We start from the raw sequence: 25,704 nt of genomic DNA on the forward strand, positions 1-25,704 counted from the left end.
TGAATTCACATAAAATTGATGAAATTTATAATAATTCAACTTTATTTGTACAAAATCAATATTTGAATAAGAATATACATATTTATGATGAAATTTGATAGATTACTAATAGCAGAACTTCAATTTGTACCATTCCATTAGAACCAAATGTGTTGGACTCCCCCCCCCCCAGGAGTCTCACAGATAGGAAAGTACAATTTATAGCAATATAATTTGTGTCAAAACTTGAAACGTGTATGATTATATTTTACACATTATCAGATATTTATCATTCAATAAATGAACATGTTGTAGCTATATAAGTACTTTTAGCTCACTAATTTATATATTAGTAATGATTGCACTAACAATATAAGTAAATTTTGTATGAAAACATACATATCATTAAAGAATTTACTAACAAATGCAACATGTATTTGAGGCTGTTCAAATTAACTTAAAAATATTTTTTTCTTTCTTTCTAGAAACTAATAATAAATTAAGCAAAGAAACAAACTTGTGAATAATTCATCATTAATATAAAAGAAGCACATTAAGACAAAGCATAATGTATATTTAAAAAGAGTGATGAAAACACAGTTAAAGATTTGGTTATGCCAGAATAGTTTAGTAGTTTTAGTTTAGAAAACGTAAATAAAAACAAGAACAGTTTGTAAAATTTTAAATTTGTGCTAGATATTATAAACAATATATGAAATGAGATACCCTGATACAATTTGTTCAAATAGGCTTTAATAAATACTGCAAAAATGCTATGAAAATATTTGAGGATCATTTAATGTTTTAAGAAGTTTGTGAAATAATTTTTCTCTAATTTTTTTTAATATAGTACAGCGACTAAAATTTCAATTGTATACGGAACATTTAGTCATGTTAATATACTTATTGATGATATATGAATATACTTATTGATATGATCCTACATTTAATCCTATCAAACTTGATAGGATTAAAATGACTTTTACTGAAATGTATTATTTTTAATGCAGTAAGTATCATTTAAACTAAATTTTGTAATTAAATAAGAAGCTGAAGTTAAATAATTTTTTTCAATCGAATATTAGTATTTGTGTCACTTTAATTCAAAATATCATAAGTAAAATAGTTTTATATGTTACAATGCTGTTTATGAAATTTAAAATACAGTGGTTATAATTAAAGTGACCTTAAGCAGAATGGGTTCTAGAGGGGTCTGAATATCGGATTTTGATGAAACTTGGCATACGAGTTATATGGACCATGGGGAAAAAAGTTCACATTTTGACCATTAGATGGCACTTTGACTAATTTGGATAAATTTTTATAAACTTAAGAGACTTGTAGTAAGAGCTTGGAAATCATTCTGCATGCCTTTGTCACTGTTAATAATTCCCTGACAGAAGAAAAATTGAGTTTTATTGGTAAAACTGTTTTATCAAAATGGCAGCAATAACTTAGCTGCACTGTGTGAATATCGTTGTATAAAGGAATTGCAAAAAAGGTTTATGTCAAAGAATGGTTTGAAGAGATTGGAGACTTGGGCGAGCTGCCAAGAAGAGGGCAAAACCCCGATTGTAAATGAAACTGTTGGAGAAGTTGCTACTACTATGGTTGAAAAAGCCTCAAATTATAGCTATTCTTCAGCAAGTGCTCTGTTAGTGTCGGATGAGTTGGCGATTCCATGGTCGACAGTACAGAAAACTCTGTGATCCATTTTAAATGATATCCATGAAAGATCCACATTGTCTGGAATGCTGTGCCACGTTCTGAAAATGCTCAAAACCTCCAAACTTGCTTGCTGATTTTTGGCAAGAATGGAAGTAGATGATACATGGCTTTGGCAAATTCTATGGTCAGATGAGGTGTTTTTTTCTTTTCTTTAGATGGAGTTGTGAATAATCGAAATTGCCACATATGGAGTGCTTCACTTCCTATGTCTTGCACCAACAACCATTGTATTCTGATTATGTGATTCCATGGTTTGGATTTACTACTGATTTTATCCTCTGACTATTTTTCTTTGAAACTCTCATCCGTCAAGTTCTTAAAACATGCTCTGAACAATGAACTTCTTGAGAGTAGGTCATTTCTGCTTTGCAGGACCAACTATGTTTGCAGACCACCGTCTTCATGAAAAATGGAGCAACACCAGACTCCAAGTCACAAAACTGCTCTGTGTTAACTTTGACAAGAATCGTGTAATATCCAGATCTTTTCCCAGATATATAGCCTTCATGTTCACCTGATTTAAATTCCTGTGGTTTCTGGTTGTGGGAGATTCTAAAAGACCGTGTTTATGGAGGAGGAATTAGGGCTTTACCTTAGTTGAAACCCAGCATTACACACCATGCTGAGGAAATAAATCCCTTGAGAGTTCATTTGTGCTACCATTGAACATGCAATAATGCAACACTCTATAATATACTTTCAACATGTAATTGATGTCAATGGAGCACATCCTGTAACTAAATAAATTTTAATGATTCTGACAGATTTTTTTTGTCCTTTAGGTGCCACAATTCCTCTGATAGTCAAAATTGAAATTTTTTAATTCTTTTTCCCACTGTCCATATAATGTATGTACCATGTTTCATTCAAATAACTACCCTGTATTATGCAAGATATGACTTATTAATAAAAAAAATTGCATTCATTATTTAATTATATTGCAAAAACATAATGTACTGCATATGAAAAATGTCATGTTAAATTTATTACAAATTCAGATCTTTCTGAAACAAAACAAACTTCAAATATCTCAATTTTCAGCATTATTATCTAGAAGATTTTATTTTTAAAATTACTGCTTTAATTGAATTCATTGAAATAATAAATTCAATTTGGGCCTGCCATATAAGAGTAAATCGAGAAATTTCCCTACCTTATAATTCAAGGAGTAAGAGTAGTTTTCATTACAATAAAAATAATCAAATATATAAATATATATAGTCCATGTTTTACAATAGAGAAGCATTTGATCACATGAAGTAATTGTACGAAAATACATTATATATTTTTCTCAGGATTTTCCTATATCCAAGCCAAAAATCTGTTTGAATAGTTCATAAGTTGAAAATGAAACAGCACCCATTGGTATAGCTCTCATATAGTTTATAGTCATGCCTCGATAGAGTCCTCTCACAATACCATCTTCACGGTATGTCATAATAAGTGTTGTAATAAAACCTTTTTCCCTATAACATGAGGGTAAGAAAACATTTATATTAGAAATATTAAATATAAACTTTCCTAGTAATAAAAATGTTTTAATTATTAATTAATCCTTTTTTATGACTTGCTAGAGTTTTATTAACTCATTTATGAATAATATGATGTTTATGGTTTTTTTCAGCAAAGTAAATTTGAACTTTAAATTGAGATAGAAATTTAAGTAGCATTATTTCTGTTCTGATTTTTATGTATTAACTTCATTAAGATTTTTGCACATATGTCAAAATTGTTACAATGTAAAATGACTGTCTTATTCCTCATATGTTATTAAATTTGTGCAGCTTAGTGTATAACTAATATGGGATGACATTCAACAACATGTCAGTTAGATTAAAGCATACTGATAAAAATTAAAAACCAACAAGTACAATTTTTCAGCATGCCAGATTTATTTTTAAATGGGCTTAGTTTAGATTTGAATAAAATAAAATAAAAAAACAGAAACTAATAACTACAATGTCAAAGAATATGAAAATATAAATAGAATCTTAATTCTTCGATTTTAAAAATAAATAGTTGATAAGATAATGAAAATTAGTTTGAATAGCATTGTAATAAATAATATTAAAAAAAATCAAAACAAAGGGAAAAAAGGTTTGTGATAATTTAACTGATATCGTTAAAAAAATTCAAATGGCATAATTATTTTTAAAGGTTTTATATATATATATATATATATATATATTTTAGTTTATGCATATGTACTCCCGAAAGTATTTTTTATATCAAATTTGATAATTCTAGTTCAGAGTTATTAGACACACATTTGAGATATAAATGCACACTTTTATTCATTTAACTAATTATGATGTCAATTTAGGATAAAGACAGTTGATTCAGAATGCCTTTTTTAAAGAAACATTTGCATTTCACAAGATAAATCCCAATAAAAAATCAGTGAATCTTAATAGAAGACTTTGAATTTTTTAAAGTTAAGAACATCTCCATTAAACATGCCCTCCCCCTCCACCCATCCTACATAACAGTGATTTCCATTTTTCTTTCTTTAAAACTTAGTAAACTGTCTTTCATATTAAGCAGTTCTTCAACAAATTTTGGAAAGAAAGGGGGGAAAAAATGTTAATTTCAAAGCACTTATACTATTTTGAAATGAGGATATATTTAGAGAAAAACAAATCTTTAATCCGTCTCAACTTTGTGGATTATTATAAAGAGCATTTTCATGTATCAAATCATGAAATAAAAAGTGAAATCTATATTCCTGAAAGTTCAAATTTCAGATGCAGATGGAATATTGAGAGTAATTCATTTTATAAGTATAAAAATCTATTTTAAACATGATTCTAACCATTCTAAATTATCAAAGACTGGGTAATCGGGCTTACATATGCTAAGAACTGACATCGAAAATTGTATTTGATTTATAAAAATAATATCTACATAATTTTTTTTTAAACATCTTAAATACTTACGCAAATCTTTCAGTTTCTGGGCTCATCATACTTAGCTGCATCTTTCTTCGTACAACATCCAAGGGATATCTTTAAAGAAAATGCATATTTTGGTAAATAATTCAAAATGTATTATTAAGAAGAGCCATTGAATTTCAATGTCCAACTATCGATAATATTTTATGATAATAACTACTAGCAATGTTTTCATTTTTGGCATAAAAGCATTCAAATAACATATTTTCATATTTTAATTTGTTTTTTAAAATCCCCAATATTTAATACTAATAATTCAGGATGGGCAGTATTTCTGCTGTTTGAATTTCTCTGATTTTTCCCTCAAATTTTCATTTTTTTTGATAAATTTCCCTGACATTTTTTGGATGTTTCCAATATATTCAGAATGATGTCACTGTATTTTATTCTCTTTAATTATTGTACAATATATTCTTAACTTTATTTAAAAAATTGTTATATTCTTTTAACCAAAATCAATGTAAAATAAAAATTTTTTTTCACTTATTGAATTTTAAATAAGCTTCAATTATGTAAAACCTTTCTTTCTTTTTTTTTAGCAAATATATTAACCATTACTAGAAGATGCATGCCCATCTAGACCTACTTTTAGCCAACCATTCATATCTCAAAACCGTTAGTCAAATTACATACCAAACAGAATTCAGCAATAATTTTACTAACAGAAAAAAAAATCATTTATAAATACAGAATGAAATGATGAAATCACTACATTAAAATAAGAAAAATTCTCAAATGGAATAAAAATCGCAATGACTTTTAGCTCATCAACTAGAATAATAAAAATAAAAATCACTTGCTTAGCGATTTTTTTTGCTACAAATTTTCCACTTTTTGCCCCTATTTTATCGGCTGAATGCTTAGTTCATAAAATACAAGGAAAAAGTGGAACATTTCTCTTCATGATTTTTTTCTTTATTGCATTAAAAAAAAAAAATGAGGTATAAATTTCAAAATAGATAGTATGAATGAATTTTGTAAATTTTTGTGGAAACAATTTCATATATATCAAGCCAAGCCATATAAGAAAAATGTTAGAAAAAAATTATAAATGGCATGAATACTTATAATGCATCAAGCAAATTAATTTCTCGCATTTAATATTATTTTAAAATTATAGAGCATTTTGTTGAATGTATGGGGGATCTTAAATATACACAAAATAATAAAAAAAATATTAAAAGAAAATACTGGCAATAACATCCATTTCATGTCATCTATTCATATGAAGAATATAGTAATCTGTGTTTACAATGTTTAAAAATAAACAACAACAAAAACAATATTTTACGGAAATAGCAAAAATGTCCAAAACTTCATAATCCAACAAAAATATCTCTGAGAAGAGGGGAAATAATAATCATTGTGAAATACTTATTTAATTAAAATGCCAGTTTCGAAATTAAAATAAAGGGACAATATTTTATAAATAGATTTGAATATTAATTCCTAAAATTCATACTTTCGCGCACGTAACATGTGGTCTGAGCGATTTGATGTTCGAAAGAAGATGGGGGACGGGGATAGCTCCATAAATATATCTTTTTAAATAAAAGAGACACATTATAGCTTAAAATCAAAACAGTAACAGGAGCTGGGCTTTAGTTAGGTTACTTTTTCTCAAAAAACACAAAACCATTATCACTAATTATTCTAACAATTTGTAATTCTAAAAAAAAGCAAACAAAGAATTTCGGTGAAAATATATATTTATATTAAATAAAATATTATATGTGCAATATATCAAATATGGTAGTTAATCTTTCTCTTCTATAGTTTGTTTTAGACTATCAGTGAAAGATTGATTTTCATTAGTTACCAACAATGTTTCCTTCTACTTATGAAAAAATACTACATGTTCGATAAAAATTACCGATTTATAAAAGAAATTTCCCGACCTCCAGGAATTCCCTGATTGGTGGCCACCCTGATAATTGCTGTATCATTCTATTTTTAAAACAATAAGATAATATATTATAAGCAATTATATGAATATGTAATACTCATATAACTCTGGCAAAAGAAAAATTCTTTAATGCTCAATTGCTCATGTATCTGTTAATTTTCTTAACATTCAAAAGTTGGATCATCAGTTTGAAATTGTTATTGTAATAAATTTTTGCATTATTTTCATTCACAATTTTTACTATTTTCTATTTTTACATCAATTAGATTTGGGGGTGGAGGGTGGAAGACATAGCTTATCTTAAAAGATTCAATCTGATCTCATTACTCTAATCTGAAAGAAAATCTGTTCGTTTATTATATGCTAGCTGAAAGTTATTAAAGTATTAAAATTATTAAAACTTTCAGTTTTCTTTTATATTTGACATACAGGTGCTTTGATAAAATCATTGCTAGAAATTTCCAATTCATGCATAGCATGAGTACACATTGAAGAATTAAAAATGCACAACAATGATACATATTTTATAAATAATTTTATGAAAAACTAAAGCAGCATGGAATAAATTGGTCAGAAATAGAGAGCCATCTTTGGCTCTGAAAATGTAAATGGCATTCAGAGAAAGATATTTTTTCTTATGTCATTATATTTGATTTTAAAAATTAACCTAAAAAATATTTATATTTTGTTTTCATAGCACCTTTTAAGAACTGCCCTAGGATAGCAATGCTTATAATGGTACTACGCTACAGCAAGAGCTCCACAAATAATTGTTATACAATAAAATCAGAATATAATATTCTTAAAGGAGACATATTTGATCAACTTAGCACTTCTAAAAGTCAGGTCACAAATGGGCTATCATCATTTTAAAGTGTGGTTTCCATATTTATTTCTTTTAAATAAAATAAAAATTCAATTAGGAAAGAGAATAATAAAAACTTTGTTTCCCATTTTAAGGTAAAAGTTTAACACCCATTTAATCACCTAAAAAAAATCAAATAATATATTTTTTTTTATGAAAGAAAGAAAGTAGTAAAAGTCCCCTTCCCCCTCAATAAGGTAAATATAATTTTAGTTTTAAAAAAAATCAAAATCAAATTTCTTTATAACATAGATTTTAACATCTAAAAAGTCATGTTTCAATTCTTTTACAATAGCCAAAATGTTCAGAAATTCCGAAACTTCAGAGAAAACTTATCTAAAAGCACTTACGAAATTGTCTGTGCAACTGGTATTGCTATTCCACCACAGACTAATTTTGCAGGAACAGTTAAAACTAGTCCACCACTGTTGCTTGAATCAGGTCGGCCACAGATGTTTGGAATATATTCTAAGCATAAAAATTTCAACTCCTCAAATGTATAAAATGACAGACCTAAAAGAAAGAGAGTGTATTAGAAATTTCCTTGAAATTTGAAGTTATAAAACTATTACAGAAGAATTACTACTATGAGTATCCCCTCTTCAAAAAAAAAAAAAAAAAAAAAAAAAAAAAAAAAAAACAAAAAAAAAAAAAAAAAAATTCTGTCTTGTGGAAATTTCATATTTGTCTTGTCCATTAATTAAAATATGGACAAGACAAATATTAAATAATGTATGAGAAAAATTTTTATAAGAAAACCATAATAATACAGCCTTTATTAAGACCAGTTTTTTTCAAATCTTAAAAGAAGCAATAAACAAAAAAAGGTTTATTGTATTAAAATTATCATAAATTTAACAAAATGCATATTATATTCAAATATATTTGTATATATCAAACAACATTGCAAAACTTGCCTTCCAAATCATTTATAGTCAGCATTTTGTATTTTTTTAAAAAAAATTATTGTTCTAATAAAAACTAATCGGATAAATATTAGAAATTCTTCAGATAAGATAATTTACAATAAATATTTAATCTTATGGGGCATATATATATAAATACATACCATTTAAATATTACTACAAGAATCAAGAATGCTATCATAAAATATAATTTTAATAGTTTCTGATATAAATAAATACAACTAGTTGGCATGAAAAAGTCCTTGAATACTTAAAAATATGCAACCAAGAGCTATACAGGCTGTTTACTGCAATAGTCACAATTAGACTAATCCATTATAATAAAGCATTTTTTTTCCGTAAAGATAATAACAATTTTACTTTCCAAGTTGTACTTACTGTCAAATTCAACATTTTAAGAAATCAAGTGAATGTAAACTGTATATAAATTATGTTTTATTTTACAATCATATTCATATATCAGGGGTGGACATATTTTTCCAGGCTACTTCTAATTTTTTTCAAGGTGTGGTTAACCCAGTGGCATAAGTGTGATGAGCTTAAAAAATGGTCTATAATCATTTTCCTCTAAAACTAGTTAATAGTCTGCTGTCTACCAATTTTGAATATCTCGGTATATAATCTTGCACCGGATTCTAATTGCAGTCTGTGAGATGGGAACAATACATTGTCTTAATTATAATCATCTTTGAAAATGCAGATTCACATAGGTAGGTAGAGCAAAAAAAAAAAAAAAAAAAAAAAAAAGTTATATGATGTGCAACTTTTTTTTAATTAGGTTATTTTACTTCGCCCATTAGATTCCAAAAGTTATTCTTAGGTTCTGAACCACATGCTTTTAAAATTGTCATTTTGAAGGAGAAATACTTCTTAAGAGAAAGAAATATATAATTTATATTTTTAGTTATTTCTTCCACATCAACATTGCCAAATGGATAATACATGAATGCAACTGTTTCTTTTAATATGCACATCATAGGTTTTAATGAAGGCGGTCACCTCAAAATGTCTTGGTTGTCCAGTGATTGACCGTGTTCGATTCAATGTCCATCCCTGTTATATGATGACAAAATATCATTTAATTTCCATTTTAAGAAATTTCAATTAATATAGGGGAGGGGGGATTTTCTTTATCCTAGTGAAGGTCATTGCTGGTTAATAATGATTTAATTTTTATAATCTTTCAACAATAATTACTAATGCATGAAATTGACTTAATCACTTTTTTAATAAACATTTAATTTTTATTATATTTCAACACATTAACTTGAATTTCTCTTTACTCCCCCCCCCATTGTTGCTACAAAATATCATTAGGAAGTTAAAAATATATTTCTTACCACCATAAGGTATCATGCCAAGAATAGTAGGTATAAGTCCTTTATAAAGAGCTCTTACACCACCTTCCTACAAAAAATGTTATACTGGATAAAATTTTTAGTTTGCAAAAATTTACAGCCAGTTACATAAAATTGTGTAAAATAACAAATTTATAAGAATAATTTTAGAACATTAAATACCTACCGTCCTAAACATACATGAGAGTGTATCATAAATGCCAGAATATATATGTTCTCCAGTTACTTGAAAAGCTAGACGAGCTCGTGCAATATCAAGTGGATAAGTCATCATGACTGAAGTTATACCTACCAAAAGAATACAACATCAATTTACTGAAAAATTGCCATTAAAACAAAAAATATTTTAAAAGCATTTCAAAAAATTTAATAAATCAAAGTTTTTTGAATAATTTTTTCAAATGTATGTCATTCCAATATAAATTTTTATAATTCATTGAAAAGCAATAAAACACGTTTCATTTTTCCAAAATGCCTGAACAAGAAGCATAAAAAAGTACTTCTTAAATATTTTCAATTGATTTTTTTTTAGTAAATAGTGCATGATAGATCATATGTTTTGGCAATACTTTGAGTAACTTGCATATTAGTTTCTAAAAAAAAATCATAAGTACTATACATTCTTCTAAATAAGGTACGCTCTAGATAGAGCTTCAGCATGCAATGATGAGAGTTCTCATCATTACTATTTAATTAGAAATTTTACACAATTCTATAATTTTGAGACAAAGGTGGTATATCAATTACACTCATTTGTATCACAGCATTTTTGTGTTATTTCATACATATACAGTCTTCTCATTATATCCATACAGTCAATTATATCCAAAGTTTAATATGCATCAACTTAAATAATAAATATAAAATCCAGCTTTCCCTTCATCTTATTTTGATACTAATTTAACATCAAATACATCTAAAAAGACATAATGTATTACTTTATGGATCAGAAAGCTTTAGAACTTACAGATTTATTAAACTCCAAATTATATATATATATTTTTTTTAAAGAAAGAAATAATTAAAATCATTCAGAAAAATATTTTTTCAGCAATCAATTTGCATTAAGCCTTAAACAGTCATAATCCATTTTAAGAAAATATCCAGTTAAAATTATATATCTGCATTTATTATACTTGTTATAAAAAAAGTTTATAAGTATTAATTTGAAACTTTTTGGTAAAGTAGATAAATCAATATTTTAATCGATCCACGACACATTTTTAGATATACTGCTGTGTTCTTAGAAACAGAAGAATATGAAAGAAAAATTTATTACCTGCTAAAGATCCAGCAAAAAAATTAACAGAATGAGATGTTCCAATTACATTCTTTAAAAACTGAAAAAAAAAAAAAAAATCATTCAACAGAAATAAAAAATCTTTTCTTCATACAACATCAAATTAACTAGCCACAGCATTTTATTGAAAGAAATTACAGTATTCTACTGAAAGCAAGCATAACTATATATATCAAATTCTGTTGGATTCTGACAAATGCTTGCTGTTTTTCCTCTAACATGCCTTTACTACTTTTCACTTACTATCATGCCTTTAGTACTTCAGTATGCAAACAAAGCATGCTCATGGATAAAACAAAGTTATTTAAAATACATTAAAATTTTATGGTTTTGTTTTACAGAAATAGTAAAATTACTTTACATGTATCTATCCCAAAATGTATAGAATTTGATAAAAAAAAAAACATAATCTTTTATTTCAAATTAATTTTAAGATTAGCAATAGGTTCAAATAAGTAAATCCGAGTTTGATTTTTTTTCAAAGAATACTGATATTAAAATTCACTTGATTATTATAAATTTAATCATGTATTTTTAATAAAAGTAGATTAAATTATTAAATCTAAAATATTTATTAATTATATCTTTTTGTTAAATTTAGGATCATCATTAATTTTAAATTAAAATAGGAATGAAGATAATGAATTTCACTATAAGCCTTATTGAATAATCCTAATATTATTAATTTCAAGATTATTCTTTCTATTGTCAAAAATTTATCATTATACCTTCTACTTCAAGCAAATATGCATTTTAAGAAAATTATAATAAATAATTTTTATAATTATTTTAGAATGTAACGTTATTTTATATTTTATAGATACATAAACGCTTACCAATAAATATTAAGTTGATCCACACCACTAGGGCTGGGCAACGCCTGAACTTCATCACTGTGATATATCTTGCAACGCATATCGATATTTTTCGATACATAATGTGATATTATTATTTATTTATAGCTATTATAAGTTATAAATAGCATCTCTTAACATACTGACTGATCAGAACAACTTCAAATAAAAAGAAGTTTCAATTTATATAATGAAAATGTTCATTTTCTTTCGAATAAAAATAGATAATAATTGTGTTAAAATCCCTTTAATAAAGTGTGTCAATGCCAAAGCAATGTCTGCATGTTACAATTTATAAAACTGTGTTTGTTTTTTCAATATAATAAGTTTCAAAATCTTACCCTTTTTACTGCTGACTTAAAAAATACTTCTTTTATTCTTCACACACACAAAAAAAGTAAATGACATACTTTACCTTTAACAAGTAAAATTAAACAGTTTTAATAATTCATGAATTCAAAATCTGATGTCTTGAAAAATTAATTTTGTATATAAATTATATAATTTTTATTCTTATTTTAATAGTATTATTGGCAAATTTAATTTAAATATGCACTAAAATTTTAACAATATGTATGTTATATGATTAAAATTAATCATTCAATTTACTATTTCAAAACACAAAAAAAGATGAAAGTGATTAAAATATTAATAACAAATATTATGAAGGGTAAATTTATTTACAGACAAATGATGTAATACATTAAAAATTTTAGGAACGATCTTGATCATGATCAAATAAAAGAAAATTATGCCATAATATAACATTAATATAAACCCAATAAAAAATAACCAACACTCAAGTATAATACTGTGTCTCTGAATATTAAAATTCTAACTAATTTTCTTATATACTATCAACATTTTGGTATATTATAAAATTTGAAATGAAATAAAAAAAATTAAAATAAATTATGAAAAATTAAAAAGGAGGGATAAAAAAGGATTATATATAAAAAAAAAGTTAAAATATTGAAAAATTACCTCTAAAAAAATCTTTACATTAAAAACAGAAAAATAATATCACAAAAGATTTCTTACATCAAATGCAGGAATTTTTTAAATCAATTCAAAATATTGTGTATTTGAAAAAAAAAAAAAAAAAAAAAAAAAAAAAAAGAGTATATATATGTATATAAAATCGAAATTGCTAATGATAAAACAATAGTTGGTATCTACGATAAAAGGGATGAATTCAAAATAATAAACCTTTGTAATTATCATTCCAATCTAAACTCTAAAATTTTCAAAAATCTAATTTTCTCACAATTTAACAGGATCAAAAGGGTTTGCAATAATAAAAATTCCTATATTGTAGCATCAAATAACCTCATTAAAAATTTAATAATGAATTTCCAAAAAACTACTGTAATATCAACTTTTTGATTACACAAAATATAATTTGAGATTAATACTTTACCTAAAATAAAAATAGAACTTTCCTTGCATATTAGATCACTCAATAGATGGTGCTGGGACACTACAATTGTTTTTTATCTTAAATGCGTTAGCTTGGAGGTGTTAAAAAGCGGGAATAACAATCGATAGCTTAAAATTTCTTTGCCTGCAGCTGGTATGTGCTTTCCTTTTTGTTTCATTACTAGTTTGAGTGTTATTATACGGTATTTTGTTTTATTGTTATTTTGCTTATTAGTGTTCTTCTAATTTATTGTTTTGTATTTTCCTTTCTGTTAAAATGCTATATCTCTTCGGCCTAATTTCAGGGGATTTTCGGGTCACGAGGAATCATTATTTGACTTTTTAGCCTGCATTCCTTCACAGAAAAAATCCCTTTTTTTTTTAATCCCTGCCTGAGGGTAAACCTTAAAAAAGTCTTCAGGCCGGATTCTTTTTTTTATTTGGTTTAATTTGAATTTCCTATTAACTTGATTTTTATTACTTTTGTCTCAATTCATCTGTGTTTTAGATGTAGCTGCTTTGCGCTCTCTAAATACTAGGTTGTTTTTCCTGTTCCACTTTTGGTTTTAGTTTGAATAAGAAATTATTTCTAGTTGCGATTCCGAAACTATTTCGTTTCCTTTTCAAAATATTTCTTACTTTGATTGGTTAATATATATATATCTAATATATAAAAATCTCATGTCACGGTGTTTGTGTTCGCACTCCTCCGAAACGGCTCGACCAATTTTTATGAAATTTTTTTATGTGTATTTGGTAGGTATGATAATAGGTCGTAAAGTATATTTCATAACGCTAGGTAATTAGGGCGTCCCTATCCAGAATTTTTTTTTCTATTTTTTTGACCAAATCAATTTTTTGTTGTATTTTTTTATTTGGCATCAAAAAATACCTATATTGCCAAATTTTCACCCTTCTAGCCCCCACCTCCCCATTTTTTAATCGCGATTTTCTTATTTTTGAACGAACTGCATCCAAATAATTAACCCGTCGTTGGTATTTCAAATAGAACGAAATGCTTTATGCGTTGTATGACAGATGGCGCTGTGAATTAGGCAGCGATATGGCTGCGTTTCAAATTCAAAATACCGATGTGAATGCTCCTTGATTGAATGACAACGACGAAATCATGCGCTACCAAATTGGCCGGTTCATCAGCTCCAATGAAGCTGTCTGGCGTATCTTTGGTTTCCCAATTCATGAACGGGACCCATGAGTTATACATTTAGCCGCCCATCTTGAAAACGACCAGAGTGTATTTTTCACCAACGAGACAGCAATTCAGCGTGCCATAAATCAACCAAAAACTACATTCACTGAATTTTTCGAATAGTGTAATCGTGCGGATACTTTCGCTGCCTTTGCACGAACACTATTCCGAAGTACCACACTATTTCACATAAAATCAAAAAAAAAAAAAAAAAAAAAAGGATGCCCCGCAAGAAAGGAACACCAATTGATGCGTGCCCCGACCTATTCAAATCAAACACTTTGGGCCGAGTATATACAGTTAATCCAAGGCAGATTGAGTGCTTCTATATGCGACTGTTGTTGGTTAATGTCACCGGCCCACTGTCATTCCATGATATACGCAAATTGAATGGACAACAGTATTCAACATATAAAGATGCATGCCTTGCACTCGGCTTGCTCGAAGACAACATGCTTGCTGAAGCAGCATTGGACTGTACAGCAACAGAAATTCGTTTACTATTCGCTATAGTGTTGACTACATGTTTCCCGGGAAGTGCAGACACGATATGGGATAAGCACAAAGATTCAATGACTGACGATATATTGCATCGAATTCGTACGCGATGAAGGATCTAACGATTCTATACAGTGACGCTATGTACAATGAAGTATTGATTGCTATCTAGGATCATTGCCAATTTACCACTCAGTCATTTCGATATGAGTTCGCCAAATCGAAGTGCATCTGATTTAATGGATACCGAAATGAATCGTGAACTGCAGTACGATACTGCAGAAATGGCAGCGATTGTTAGTCGCAATGTCCCACTACTGACGCATGAACAAAAATTCATTTACGACTGCATTATACTGACAGTTTCGGCGGAACAAGGTAGATTCTTCTTCTTCTTTTTTTTTTTTTTTTTGGATGCACCAGGTGGAACTGGCAAAACATTTCTTATTTCGCTAATTCTCGCCGAAATACGATCTAATAATGTCATCGCACTGACCGTTGCATCACCTGGTATTGCAGCAAATTTATTGGATGGTGGCAGAACAGCTCATTCAGCATTTAAGCTGCCACTGAATATTCAAAATAACCCAGATGCAGTGTGCAACATAAAAACAATCGTCCATGGCCACGTTACAGAAAAAATGCAATATTATCATCTGGGATGAATGCACTAAGACGCACAAACATACTCTTGAGGCGTTGAACAGAACACTCAAAGATATATATATATATATATATATATATATAAACTATCAAAACAGCAGATGAGCAACGCAAACTATTCAGATCTGTTACTCCTCTCGGGTGATTTCAGACAAACACTTCCCGTCATTCCACGCTCAAAGTACGCTGATGGGATGAATGCTTATCGAAGTTACCATTTTGAATGGCAAATTCCGAGCCGAAAATGTTTTGCTGCCACAAATTCCAATGATTCTCAGAGACGTGCCGATTGAATTCAAACGCGTTCAGTTTCCTATTCGATTGGCATTCGAAATGACAATCAACAAGACGCAAGGCCAAACGATGTCTGTTTGCGGCTTAGATTTGGGCACATGTTTTTCACACGGACAATTATACGCGACATGTACTCGTGTGGGCAAACCATCGAACTTATTTGTGTTGGCTACAGACGGACTGACACACTCAATTGCTCTTCGAAATGAATATTTATTTTCTTCATTTTTATACTTTAGGATAAAAAATATATTACTTTTTTCACTTCAAGTTTAACTTTTAGAGATCAAACAATGTATATATTCGTTACGTTAATGAAATGCATTGTATTAAGAAAATAAATGTTTTTTTTTTTTTTTGTTTTGTTTATAAGCGATCAACGCCTAGAGCGCTCCATTCCTCTTTCTGTCATAGATCCCATCCCCACACACTTACAATACATTTGTTATTTTTTTAATTAACAACCAAAATATTCACTAGAAATAATTTATATGGCAGAACAACGTTTGCCGGGTCAGCTAGTATAAATTCTCTTATAAACTGCAGCAAAATTTGTAAAAAGCGCAACATATACTCCAATTACGTAAAATGAAATAAATTGCAATAATAAAATTTATCCATTAAAAATAATCTTTATCTTAAATAAAAAATAATATATTATAATAAAAAATATATATAATGAAATTGGAAAAGAGCATTTTTTAAAGATATAAAACAAGAAAAATTACACACTTTTAGAAATATAAAAGCGCATACTACAGAAAAACATGCACATTCAAAAGAAAAGAAGAACACATATTTTCGTACAATATGCGAAACAATTCGTTGAAATCCACCCCCGCCCCCCTCACACACAAATATCTGTAAAACATTGCCTGATTCTCAATAGTCATGCAAATTCTATAACTATCAAATTCTCGAAATTACCAAAAATTCGATAGCTATCGAAAAATACAACATATATTGAAAACTGAAAAAGTATCGAAAATTCTGTAAGAATCGGAAATTCGATCAAGCACTCAAACTAGTTTTGGAATAATAATATATATATATATAATGAAATTGGAAAAGAGCATTTTTCTAAAGATATAAAAAACGAAAAATTACACACTTTTAGAAATATAAAAGCACACACTACAGAAAAGCATGCAGATTAAAAAGAAAAGAACAACACACATTTTCCACTGATATGCAAAACATTGCCTGATTCTCAATAGTCATGCAAATTCAATAACTATCGAAATCAATTCGATAAGTTCAAATTCGATCACGACGGACGAGTACTCAAACTAGTTTTGAAAGGAGTTCAGTAAGCAATTTAGATGCCAGGCGAAAGTGGAGATATAACAACACTTAGTTTTTTTTTTTTTTTTTTTTAAATGCAAGTATGCTTGAGTGTGAAAATGCGAGCTGCGAATAAAATTGTGTATTTAATCTGAATGAATCCTTTTTGCTTTTATTTCTGAAGATGAATATTTAGGGATTAAGTAAAGGACAGTCAACAACCTTCTGATAACCGCAATAGTTTTGCCATAAAGATATCATTCAATCAGGAAACAGAAAAGTTTATTCCAAAATGACATGTTTAAAACAAGTATTTTTATATTTTAGAATATGGCAGTATTTATAAACATATTAACAAAAATTATGTACAAAGATTTAAAAAAAAAAAAAAAAGAAAGAAAGAAAGACAGAAAAAGTAAAGAAAGAAGGGACAAAAAACAAAAAAAAAACACCCGATAACTAAAACGAAATCGCAAATTCATTGTGAATAACAATGTATTGTATCGCAATTCATCGTGAAACATTATTCATGATCATGAAAGTAATAAAATAAGTCAGATCAAAATTGGTCTGTAACTCTTAAATGCATATTCCCTATAAAATAGTTACATGAAATTACTTCAATATGCAACTTCTAATTCTTAATCATCACTATAATCTTCACGTACCATTTTATTGATGACTTGCAATAGTTTATTGGTATATTTGAATAACATAAGGTTATTTCAGTCTAAAAAAATATCAATATTTTTACTGAAAACTGGTACATACATTGAAAGATTAAATTCCGAAAATAAAGTATCATTTGTTAATTAATAACGAAAGGCAAAAACTGAGAAAGAAACAAAATTTAGAAGATTTTCAAAATAAATAAATAAAATCCAATTTAAGTCAAGAAAGAACCATATACAAAATTTATTCTTATGTAAATAATGAGTACTTACAGCAAGTTAAAATGAAATCTAAGATCGCAAATTTCAAGTTATCATGTGAGAACATAATTATTTTTTAAGTCATTATTTGTCAATTAATTTAAGTCATTAACCAGTTTAAACTGGTTTATGAGAACTCCAAACCCTTTTTACCAGCCAAGGGAAAAAAAAAACCGAAAATTGCCATTTATGCTTTATTTTATTGTCTACGCGATTTCGAGCTTCAAAAACCCTCAAACCAAACCAACATCGTGTTCTCACATGATAAAAGCTATTAAATCAACTCTATGTATTTTAATCATTTTACTCTTTTCTCATTCTTACCAGAAACTATTTGGACATCTGACTTATAAAAGAACTCAGTAATTACACATGTAACTCCTAAGCTGACCAAAAAACACTTGATAGAGATTAAAATCATTTTAATGTTTCTGTGGCACCAAAAAATCAATTTTGAAGATTTGACTACCAATGATTCTAACAAATTATCACATTTCATGTGATTAATATTGACAAAGAAAATATTCAGATAGCACTAACATGAAAAAATTAAATAAAAATCTATTTTAAAATCGTTCATGACACATTTGTTGAACACTAAAACCAAGATATGCTTCACAGAGTTCAAGTCATATGCTTAAAACAACACAAAACTTTTCTGGAAATTTAATACCATTGACTGTAAATGCATAAAATACAACATATTTTTTTTTCATGGATAATGAATATATGATGTTGATAATTACTAACTGAAAACACTTCAAAAAGCTAGACATCAAATAGATTTTAAATGCAAGTCAGTTACAAAGAGAAAAACAATTATAAACTTCAGGCAGTAATTATTTCAAATCATCTGAATGCCAATAATGCCTAACCTATTCAATTTAATCTTTAAATAAAAGTTTTTATTAGTTTAAAGGGGTTTTATGCATAATTTTTTAAACTCAAAAGTCGATTCATACAATAATATCCCAACTTTTCTTCGTGAAAAATCACAATTTAAAACCCATGAAAATATTTCTATTAAGAGAGAAAAGAATTCACTTCATATACACACCTCAGGATCTAAAAATTATTGAATAATTGAGTTCAGAAATGAATCTACTGTCTGAGTTCTCCCATCAATCAGATTCCCAAATATTAGGAATAGAGAAAACAGAGCAAAATGTCATGCTAAACTTTTGAAACACATCAAGGAGTTTTAACTTTCTTAAATGTCTCGGTTTGGTGATTTCTGTATTCTTGTCTTTTGTTCTTTGCAAAAAAAAAAAAAAAAAAAAAAAAAAGTAGTTTTGGAGTGAGTTTACAATTACAATGTGCTATCCTTAAAAAAAAAAAAAAAAAAAAAAAATTCTTATGACTTTATGATATGCACATTCATCAAATTATTGCAACTCATCAACAAGATGGTGCATGAAGATTATAATGATGATTTGGAACTAAAAATAGTATATTATAACAATTTTATGCATTTTTTGACTATTTTATAAGGAATGTCAAACAGAAGTTACAGACAGATTTTGATAAAATTTATTTTACTGTCTTGAAGTGGCGAACATATAATCTTGATATATAATACATAGCATATAATCTTGGGGAAAAAAAAAAACAAACAAACCAGATAGAAATTATAATGAAAAACGATAAATTTTTGCAATTTTTAGGCACTGTGAGGAAGATGATAGTCTGTTTTATTAATTTATTCTCTATATATTTTTCATCATTTTGCACCTTTGATATGGTATAACAATATTAAAAATAATTGATTTCTTTTTTCTGTAAATAATGTAGCGAAATTGATGTATAATTATTTCTGATAAATGATTAAAACTGTCACACTTTAAATCTAGCTAATGTTTATTTAGTAGTAATCAGCACCCAAACCTTGCTTAAAGTGAATATTCTGTCATTTTTTTTTTAAACTGATTTTTTGTTAGTTTGTTTAAAAGCCAAAATATGTTGACTTTGATGGAATTCTTGTCATCATATTTCCACGATTCAAAAGAAATTTCAAATAATTGATAATGGTTATTCCAGGTTATATTACAGTTGAATTTGTTTTAAAACTTGGTATGTCTTATTAAAAAAAAAGTTTTAATTTTTTTTTATTTGCATAAGAAAATAAAAACCAGTTTCAGATTAAAAAATTAATTTCACACAAACAAAAGTCAGAAAGTAAAATAAAAATTCAATCAAGAGCTTTATTTGTAGGCAATAGACATGTTCAGAAACTTCTCCTTCACTTTTGTAATATTTATGCTGCGATTCGATTTAATTGATTATTTAATAAAAGATTTTTAAAATATTTACTATAAAAGAATTTTTCTCAATGTGGCTTAAAGTCTTTTTTTTTCCAATGTTGTGTATCTCAAATTCAATTGTGGCATACTTCAAACTATCTCTTAGCAGAAAAAAAATTCCAATTCAATTGGCTTTGAATGTTTTATAGGCTCATTTCTATTTTATTACAAATTATTAGCTAAAGAGCACCAAAAATGCATGATATAACAAAATATATTACCGTTTTATATAATTCAAATGAACCAAACCGAACAGCTGCCAGAGGAAATACTCTAAGCATTTGTGCACCATTGCCTTTGTACAATCCTAAAACACTTTCCTTTTGAACAATACGTCGCAAACCAGAAAATACACCTAGACATCAAAAATGAAATCCTCAATGCAGTGTTAAAGAAAAGCTGAAATTCATCTGCTATTGAAACAGCACTGTGCCACAAGATTCTAAACAAGGCATTTTTTAAATACATAAAAAAAACTCAAATGAAAGTATGATTCAAGCTTGAATTAAATAATAAATAGGCAAATGATATAACAAAACATAACATAGATTACATAATTTATGTCAAGACATAAACATAAATGAATCTTCTTCAAATTGTCACAAAATTTTCAAGAAACTTTTCTAATTAAGAAGCTGAATTCGCTCTTTCTGTGTTTCATTTTTAGTTCAAAACCAGATAATTAAAAATTCAGATATTTTGTTAAAATCTGAAAGTTAAAATATTCTTAAGATCTCAAAGGTTTGATTTAAAAACTAAAAAGATGGGCTATGCATATTAAAAAATCAATTTTATATACCTCAAATTTATCAGATCAAAATAATTATTTGCAAAGAGAATATGTTAGGTTAATGACAAACTCATGATCAATTGTACAATCTAAATCAAGAAAGACATTTTTCAAAAATTAACAAAGCAATGTCATTTTTGTCTATTTCCTGCAAAGCAAATTGTTTATTTCCAGATTTTCATCATAGTGCAGGAAATGTAGTTCTTTGCAAAGATCATATATTTTTTTCTATAATTTAATACTTTAACACAATATCTGTATTAAAATCATATTAATTTGAATTAAGTATTCAAAACAATAGGTCTTATGAAATGGGAACAGTTTGCATTGAAGAATTTTGTATTTGCATAAAATTTCCTTCACTTAAACATTTTGGCAGAATTTCCAAGTATTAATAAACTAGTTTGTTTTCATCTGTGCAAGTAAATTTTAATGCCTGGAAAATTTGTAATAAAATAACATTTTACCTACCTATCTCATATTAAAAGGAGAAATAGGAGTCAATCTCATGCAGAAAAAAAAGATGTATAATTTTTAGTAAATAATTGAGAAAATCAAGGCTATCTTATTCAATTGCCTACTGCTATTCATCCAAGCAAGCCAGAATTTAATTATACTGATATTAATATTCAACCATAAAATTCATTTAATAATTTCAAATATATTTAAAATAAAATATGCTAATGTTACAAAGTCATGTCTATCTTATACTATATAATATAATGTATATTTTTAAGCAAATTAAATAAGTAAAAAAAAATTCAAAATAAAATGCAATGTATTTATACATACATTTTACTAAATGTAGTATATACTACATTTTTGAGCAAGTTAAAACTATACAGAATAGAGTTGAAAATGTAGTTTTTACACATCAAAATTATTCATATGTGCAAGTAAGGTCAACAAAGGCTGGCTTATAAAATCCTATTCTGAAAGATGCAATAGTTTAAGAATGTACTCAGAAAAAGCAAGTGACTCCTCCTCAAATATTTAATTAAGTTGATCCACAGATACTAAAATTATTAGTGATAGATCAAATAAAGCACTTTCAGCCACAGTATACAAATGTGCTAAGATGGTTTTAGAAAGGAAAATATTTTGAAATATTAGTCAAAACAATAATATAATATAATTATTAGGTAAAACTAAAAATAATTTACATAAAAATGACAAAGTTCCATTCAATCGATAAATTTCTATTCCAATTCTTAAGTGAAATTTTCAGAAAAAACGCAAAATATGAATAATAAAAATTTAATATCACTGAAAACCTAATCAACTAATTTTCAAAACTAAAGAACATAGAAAAAAAAAACTAATATATGCATAAAGCATACTGATTTTTGATTGATAAAATATAATAAATTCTAAAAGTGATTTTTTAAAGTGAACTTTTTTTGTTCCTTTCAAGCAGCCTAATTATAGTTTTAAAGCTGTTCATACATAAGCAAAATTCAAAAATGATAATTGAGTAACTTTTTTCATTAAAGAAAATATCCATATACATACCAAAAAATATTATTCTTCAGCTTTAAAAATTAATTTTGAATTGTTTGTTTTTCGATCGAAATAAATTACTTCTCAGAGGATTAAACATAAATATACAATTCCTTCCCTAAATTATAAATAAATAAAATGATAGTATATTTGTTCATCAGAAAAGCAATAGAAGAAATTAATACCATAATTTTTGTAATGTCGATTGTGAGCCAGTAAAAGTATTTTGATTCTGTCTAAAGGTGCAACAGCTGTTTTGGCACACATACCAGCTATACCTAAGAAAAAAATTACATGTCAATGGCAACCTTTTTTTATTAACAAAAATCATTAAATCTGGAAATGCCCAGTGCTTATAAAAAGAACTTTAATGACTGGAATAAACATATATGATAATATAAAATTGATACTTTGCCGATTTTTAATCCATTTTTATAAAATTCTGAAATAGCGCTGGCCTTTTTTCCAACTTTAGGCCCTTTTTCAGAAATTTTTTTTCAAAGAAATGGATTCATTTTCTTCTAAAAAAAACTAGAAAGCAAATCAAAATTGGAAGGCAAATATAAAAATTAGAAACTAAGAAATAATAAAACAAATAAAAATTTTAAATTTATTTAGTTTTTTTTTACAACTTTTACCAAAATTCTTGAAAAATATGAAACAAGAAATAATTGAAAACTTATACTTGACTCCAATGCAGATATTTACAAACTATCTAAGGTCATAAAATATACATTACATCTGAAATAGCAGCGAAATTTATTTTCTCCCATTCCTAACATAGTTTGCGATACTTTTTAGTAATTTATTACTATTGTAAGAAGGACCCGAATTATCAATGAGGCAAAGTCAGCTCTTTTTTTTCTCATATTGTAAATCTCTTAACTTTAAAGATGCATTAACTTGCTTATAAAATATAAATGGGTAGTTAAGGTGCACATTTCGGCATATAGTGCAATGTATTTTGTTATTAATGCCTAAATTTATCTGAAACTCTTCAATTACACAAATAAATTTTAAACAATATAATATCTGCAAAGTAACTGATAAAAGTGTTCATTCAAATCCCCATTGCAATATTTAATAAAAGTGCAATGATATTATTTTAAGTGTTGTCATGGTTCACTAATTTGATACAAGAATACATGCACAAATAGATAAGGCACATATAAATTTTTTTAAAAAAGTAGGGGGAGGGTTATAAAAAACTTTACTTATATTAAGGAATAGCATCTAAAGAAAAACACTTTTCATCCTCCTTATTACAGTTGATTTATCAAGTGAAATCGATCGAAAAAATCACAATTTTCAAATAACCAGAGCTTTTGCCCTCTGCGATGCGATGATTTACAAGAATGTTCTGATGGCCTCACTTTCATTCATTCTAAAAAAATGTTAACAACAAAAACAGTGTTAACCTAAAGAACAATACTGTCTAAAAACATTTCAAGATTCTGGTTACAAATATCAATTGAGATAACCAATAATTTAAAAAAGAATAAATACATCTCTAACTTTCAATATAAATATAATTTTATCAACACACACACAAAAGAATCAATATAATACAGCATTTAATGCTGTTTAGGAAAATTTATTTTTATTTCTCATGACAAATTAAAATTAATATAAAAATCACTTTAATACAAGATCTACTTGCCCAAGAGATATAAACAATCATTGGATCTTATAAGAATGCTATTGAACAGAGACACAAATTCCATAGTTTCTCTAACTATTGGTAAGGAAGAAAACCAAACTCTTTTTTTCACTTTGTTAAGAGAACATAACATCAATTTTCCCTATTTAAGATGATGACATAATAAAAATGAATACACAATTTTTACCAACAGTATAAACCTAGACTTTTATTAAAATTACAGTTTTCTGACTATTAATATAAAAATTCTCTACTTTTTCAAAGTTTATATTACTTTGATTTGCTTTCCTACTATTAATAAATATTGCTTGAATAAATTATTTAAATTAGTCAAATTTCTGAGGTGTAATTAAAATTGGTGAGCTCTTAAAGAAATGGACACTTTATTTTGCCTTATTAGTTGAATTTCATTGGTTCATAAAAACTGGTTTATAATTTCACTACTTGAGTTTGAACATTATCTAGCAATATTTCTCTTTTTTTCATTGAAACCTTCAATTTTTAAAGTTGACCTTAAAGACAATAATTCGTCAAGCAATGTCTTTTAATGTTAAAAAATATTTCCTGCAATTAAAGCATTTTTAAAATTATGAGTACTTTAGCTAATTAATAAAACTACATGCAATATATGAGCAAATACTAAATTAGAATATTAAAACTGTTAAATTTAGTAGATTGGATACATCGATACATTTTTTCGTGGCTTGATTAATTATTTTTTTAAAAAAATATTTCGAGTTGAAATAACAACCGTATGATTTTCATATTAGTCTTACATAAAAATATGTCCTATACCTTTTGGTATCAGATCTACCACATGATTCCAGAGTTACTATCTAATCGATCATATCTCACCATATAAACAATTTTGTTTTATGCAATGAGGCAGTAAAGCATGAAAATGCATTTCGATAAACAATTATAGTACTTTTACCTCCAGCAATAAATGATTTATAAAAATACTCCATCGTTTCTTTTTCGGGTGTAGTCGAGCCTCTATCTTCTACAACCATGCTTTCATCCAAAATACTGTTGCCAATCTGAGTGTTACGACTTCCAAAGCTACTGTGATACAACGGAATAGATTTGCATTTGGCGCCAATGAACTTCACGTTTCACATCAAGAATGAAGATCAGAGTAGTTTACAGAAACCGAAACCAAAACCTTCTTGTAGTTTCTAAGGCTGTTTATAAAATGCGGTAGCCCTCACTGAAGTGGATGACCTTCGAGGCCACTGCGCATATTCCTTCTAAGCTGATCCATTAACAAAGTAGGGGCGTCGCAGT

General features: G+C 27.2%; 1 protein-coding gene across 2 annotated transcripts; it reads right to left on the minus strand.

The window, feature by feature from the left end:
• Positions 1-15: 15 nt before the first annotated feature.
• LOC129988681 (solute carrier family 25 member 16-like) lies at positions 16-25,704 on the minus strand. 2 transcript variants are annotated; one of them, XM_056096954.1, is made up of 9 exons: positions 25,352-25,704; positions 22,943-23,035; positions 20,689-20,822; positions 10,993-11,053; positions 9,880-10,001; positions 9,696-9,762; positions 7,780-7,942; positions 4,644-4,712; positions 16-3,173 (listed from the first exon to the last, which is right to left on the minus strand). In XM_056096954.1, the coding sequence occupies exons 1-9, from the start codon at positions 25,428-25,430 to the stop codon at positions 2,999-3,001; spliced, it is 963 nt and encodes a 320-aa protein (XP_055952929.1). In that variant the 5' UTR covers positions 25,431-25,704; the 3' UTR covers positions 16-2,998. The 2 variants fall into 2 exon arrangements, with proteins under 2 accessions (XP_055952929.1, XP_055952930.1); XM_056096955.1 differs by lacking the exon at positions 25,352-25,704 and adding an exon at positions 23,972-24,097.

Source organism: Argiope bruennichi, chromosome 10, assembly GCF_947563725.1.
Source record: "Argiope bruennichi chromosome 10, qqArgBrue1.1, whole genome shotgun sequence".
NCBI classification, from domain to species: Eukaryota; Metazoa; Arthropoda; class Arachnida; order Araneae; family Araneidae; genus Argiope; species Argiope bruennichi.

What these genes read in the sequence shown, in the direction of transcription:
- LOC129988681 (XM_056096954.1), bottom strand. Translation starts at nt 25,430, where the DNA reads ATGGTTGTAGAAGATAGAGGCTCGACTACACCCGAAAAAGAAACGATG. An exon ending in TCGACATTACAAAAATTATG is followed by an intron (nt 20,823 to 22,942) that starts GTATTAATTTCT and finishes TTTGATGTCTAG; the next exon opens with GTGTATTTTCTGGTTTGCGA. An exon ending in CATTTGAATTATATAAAACG is followed by an intron (nt 11,054 to 20,688) that starts GTAATATATTTT and finishes TTTTTTTTTCAG; the next exon opens with TTTTTAAAGAATGTAATTGG.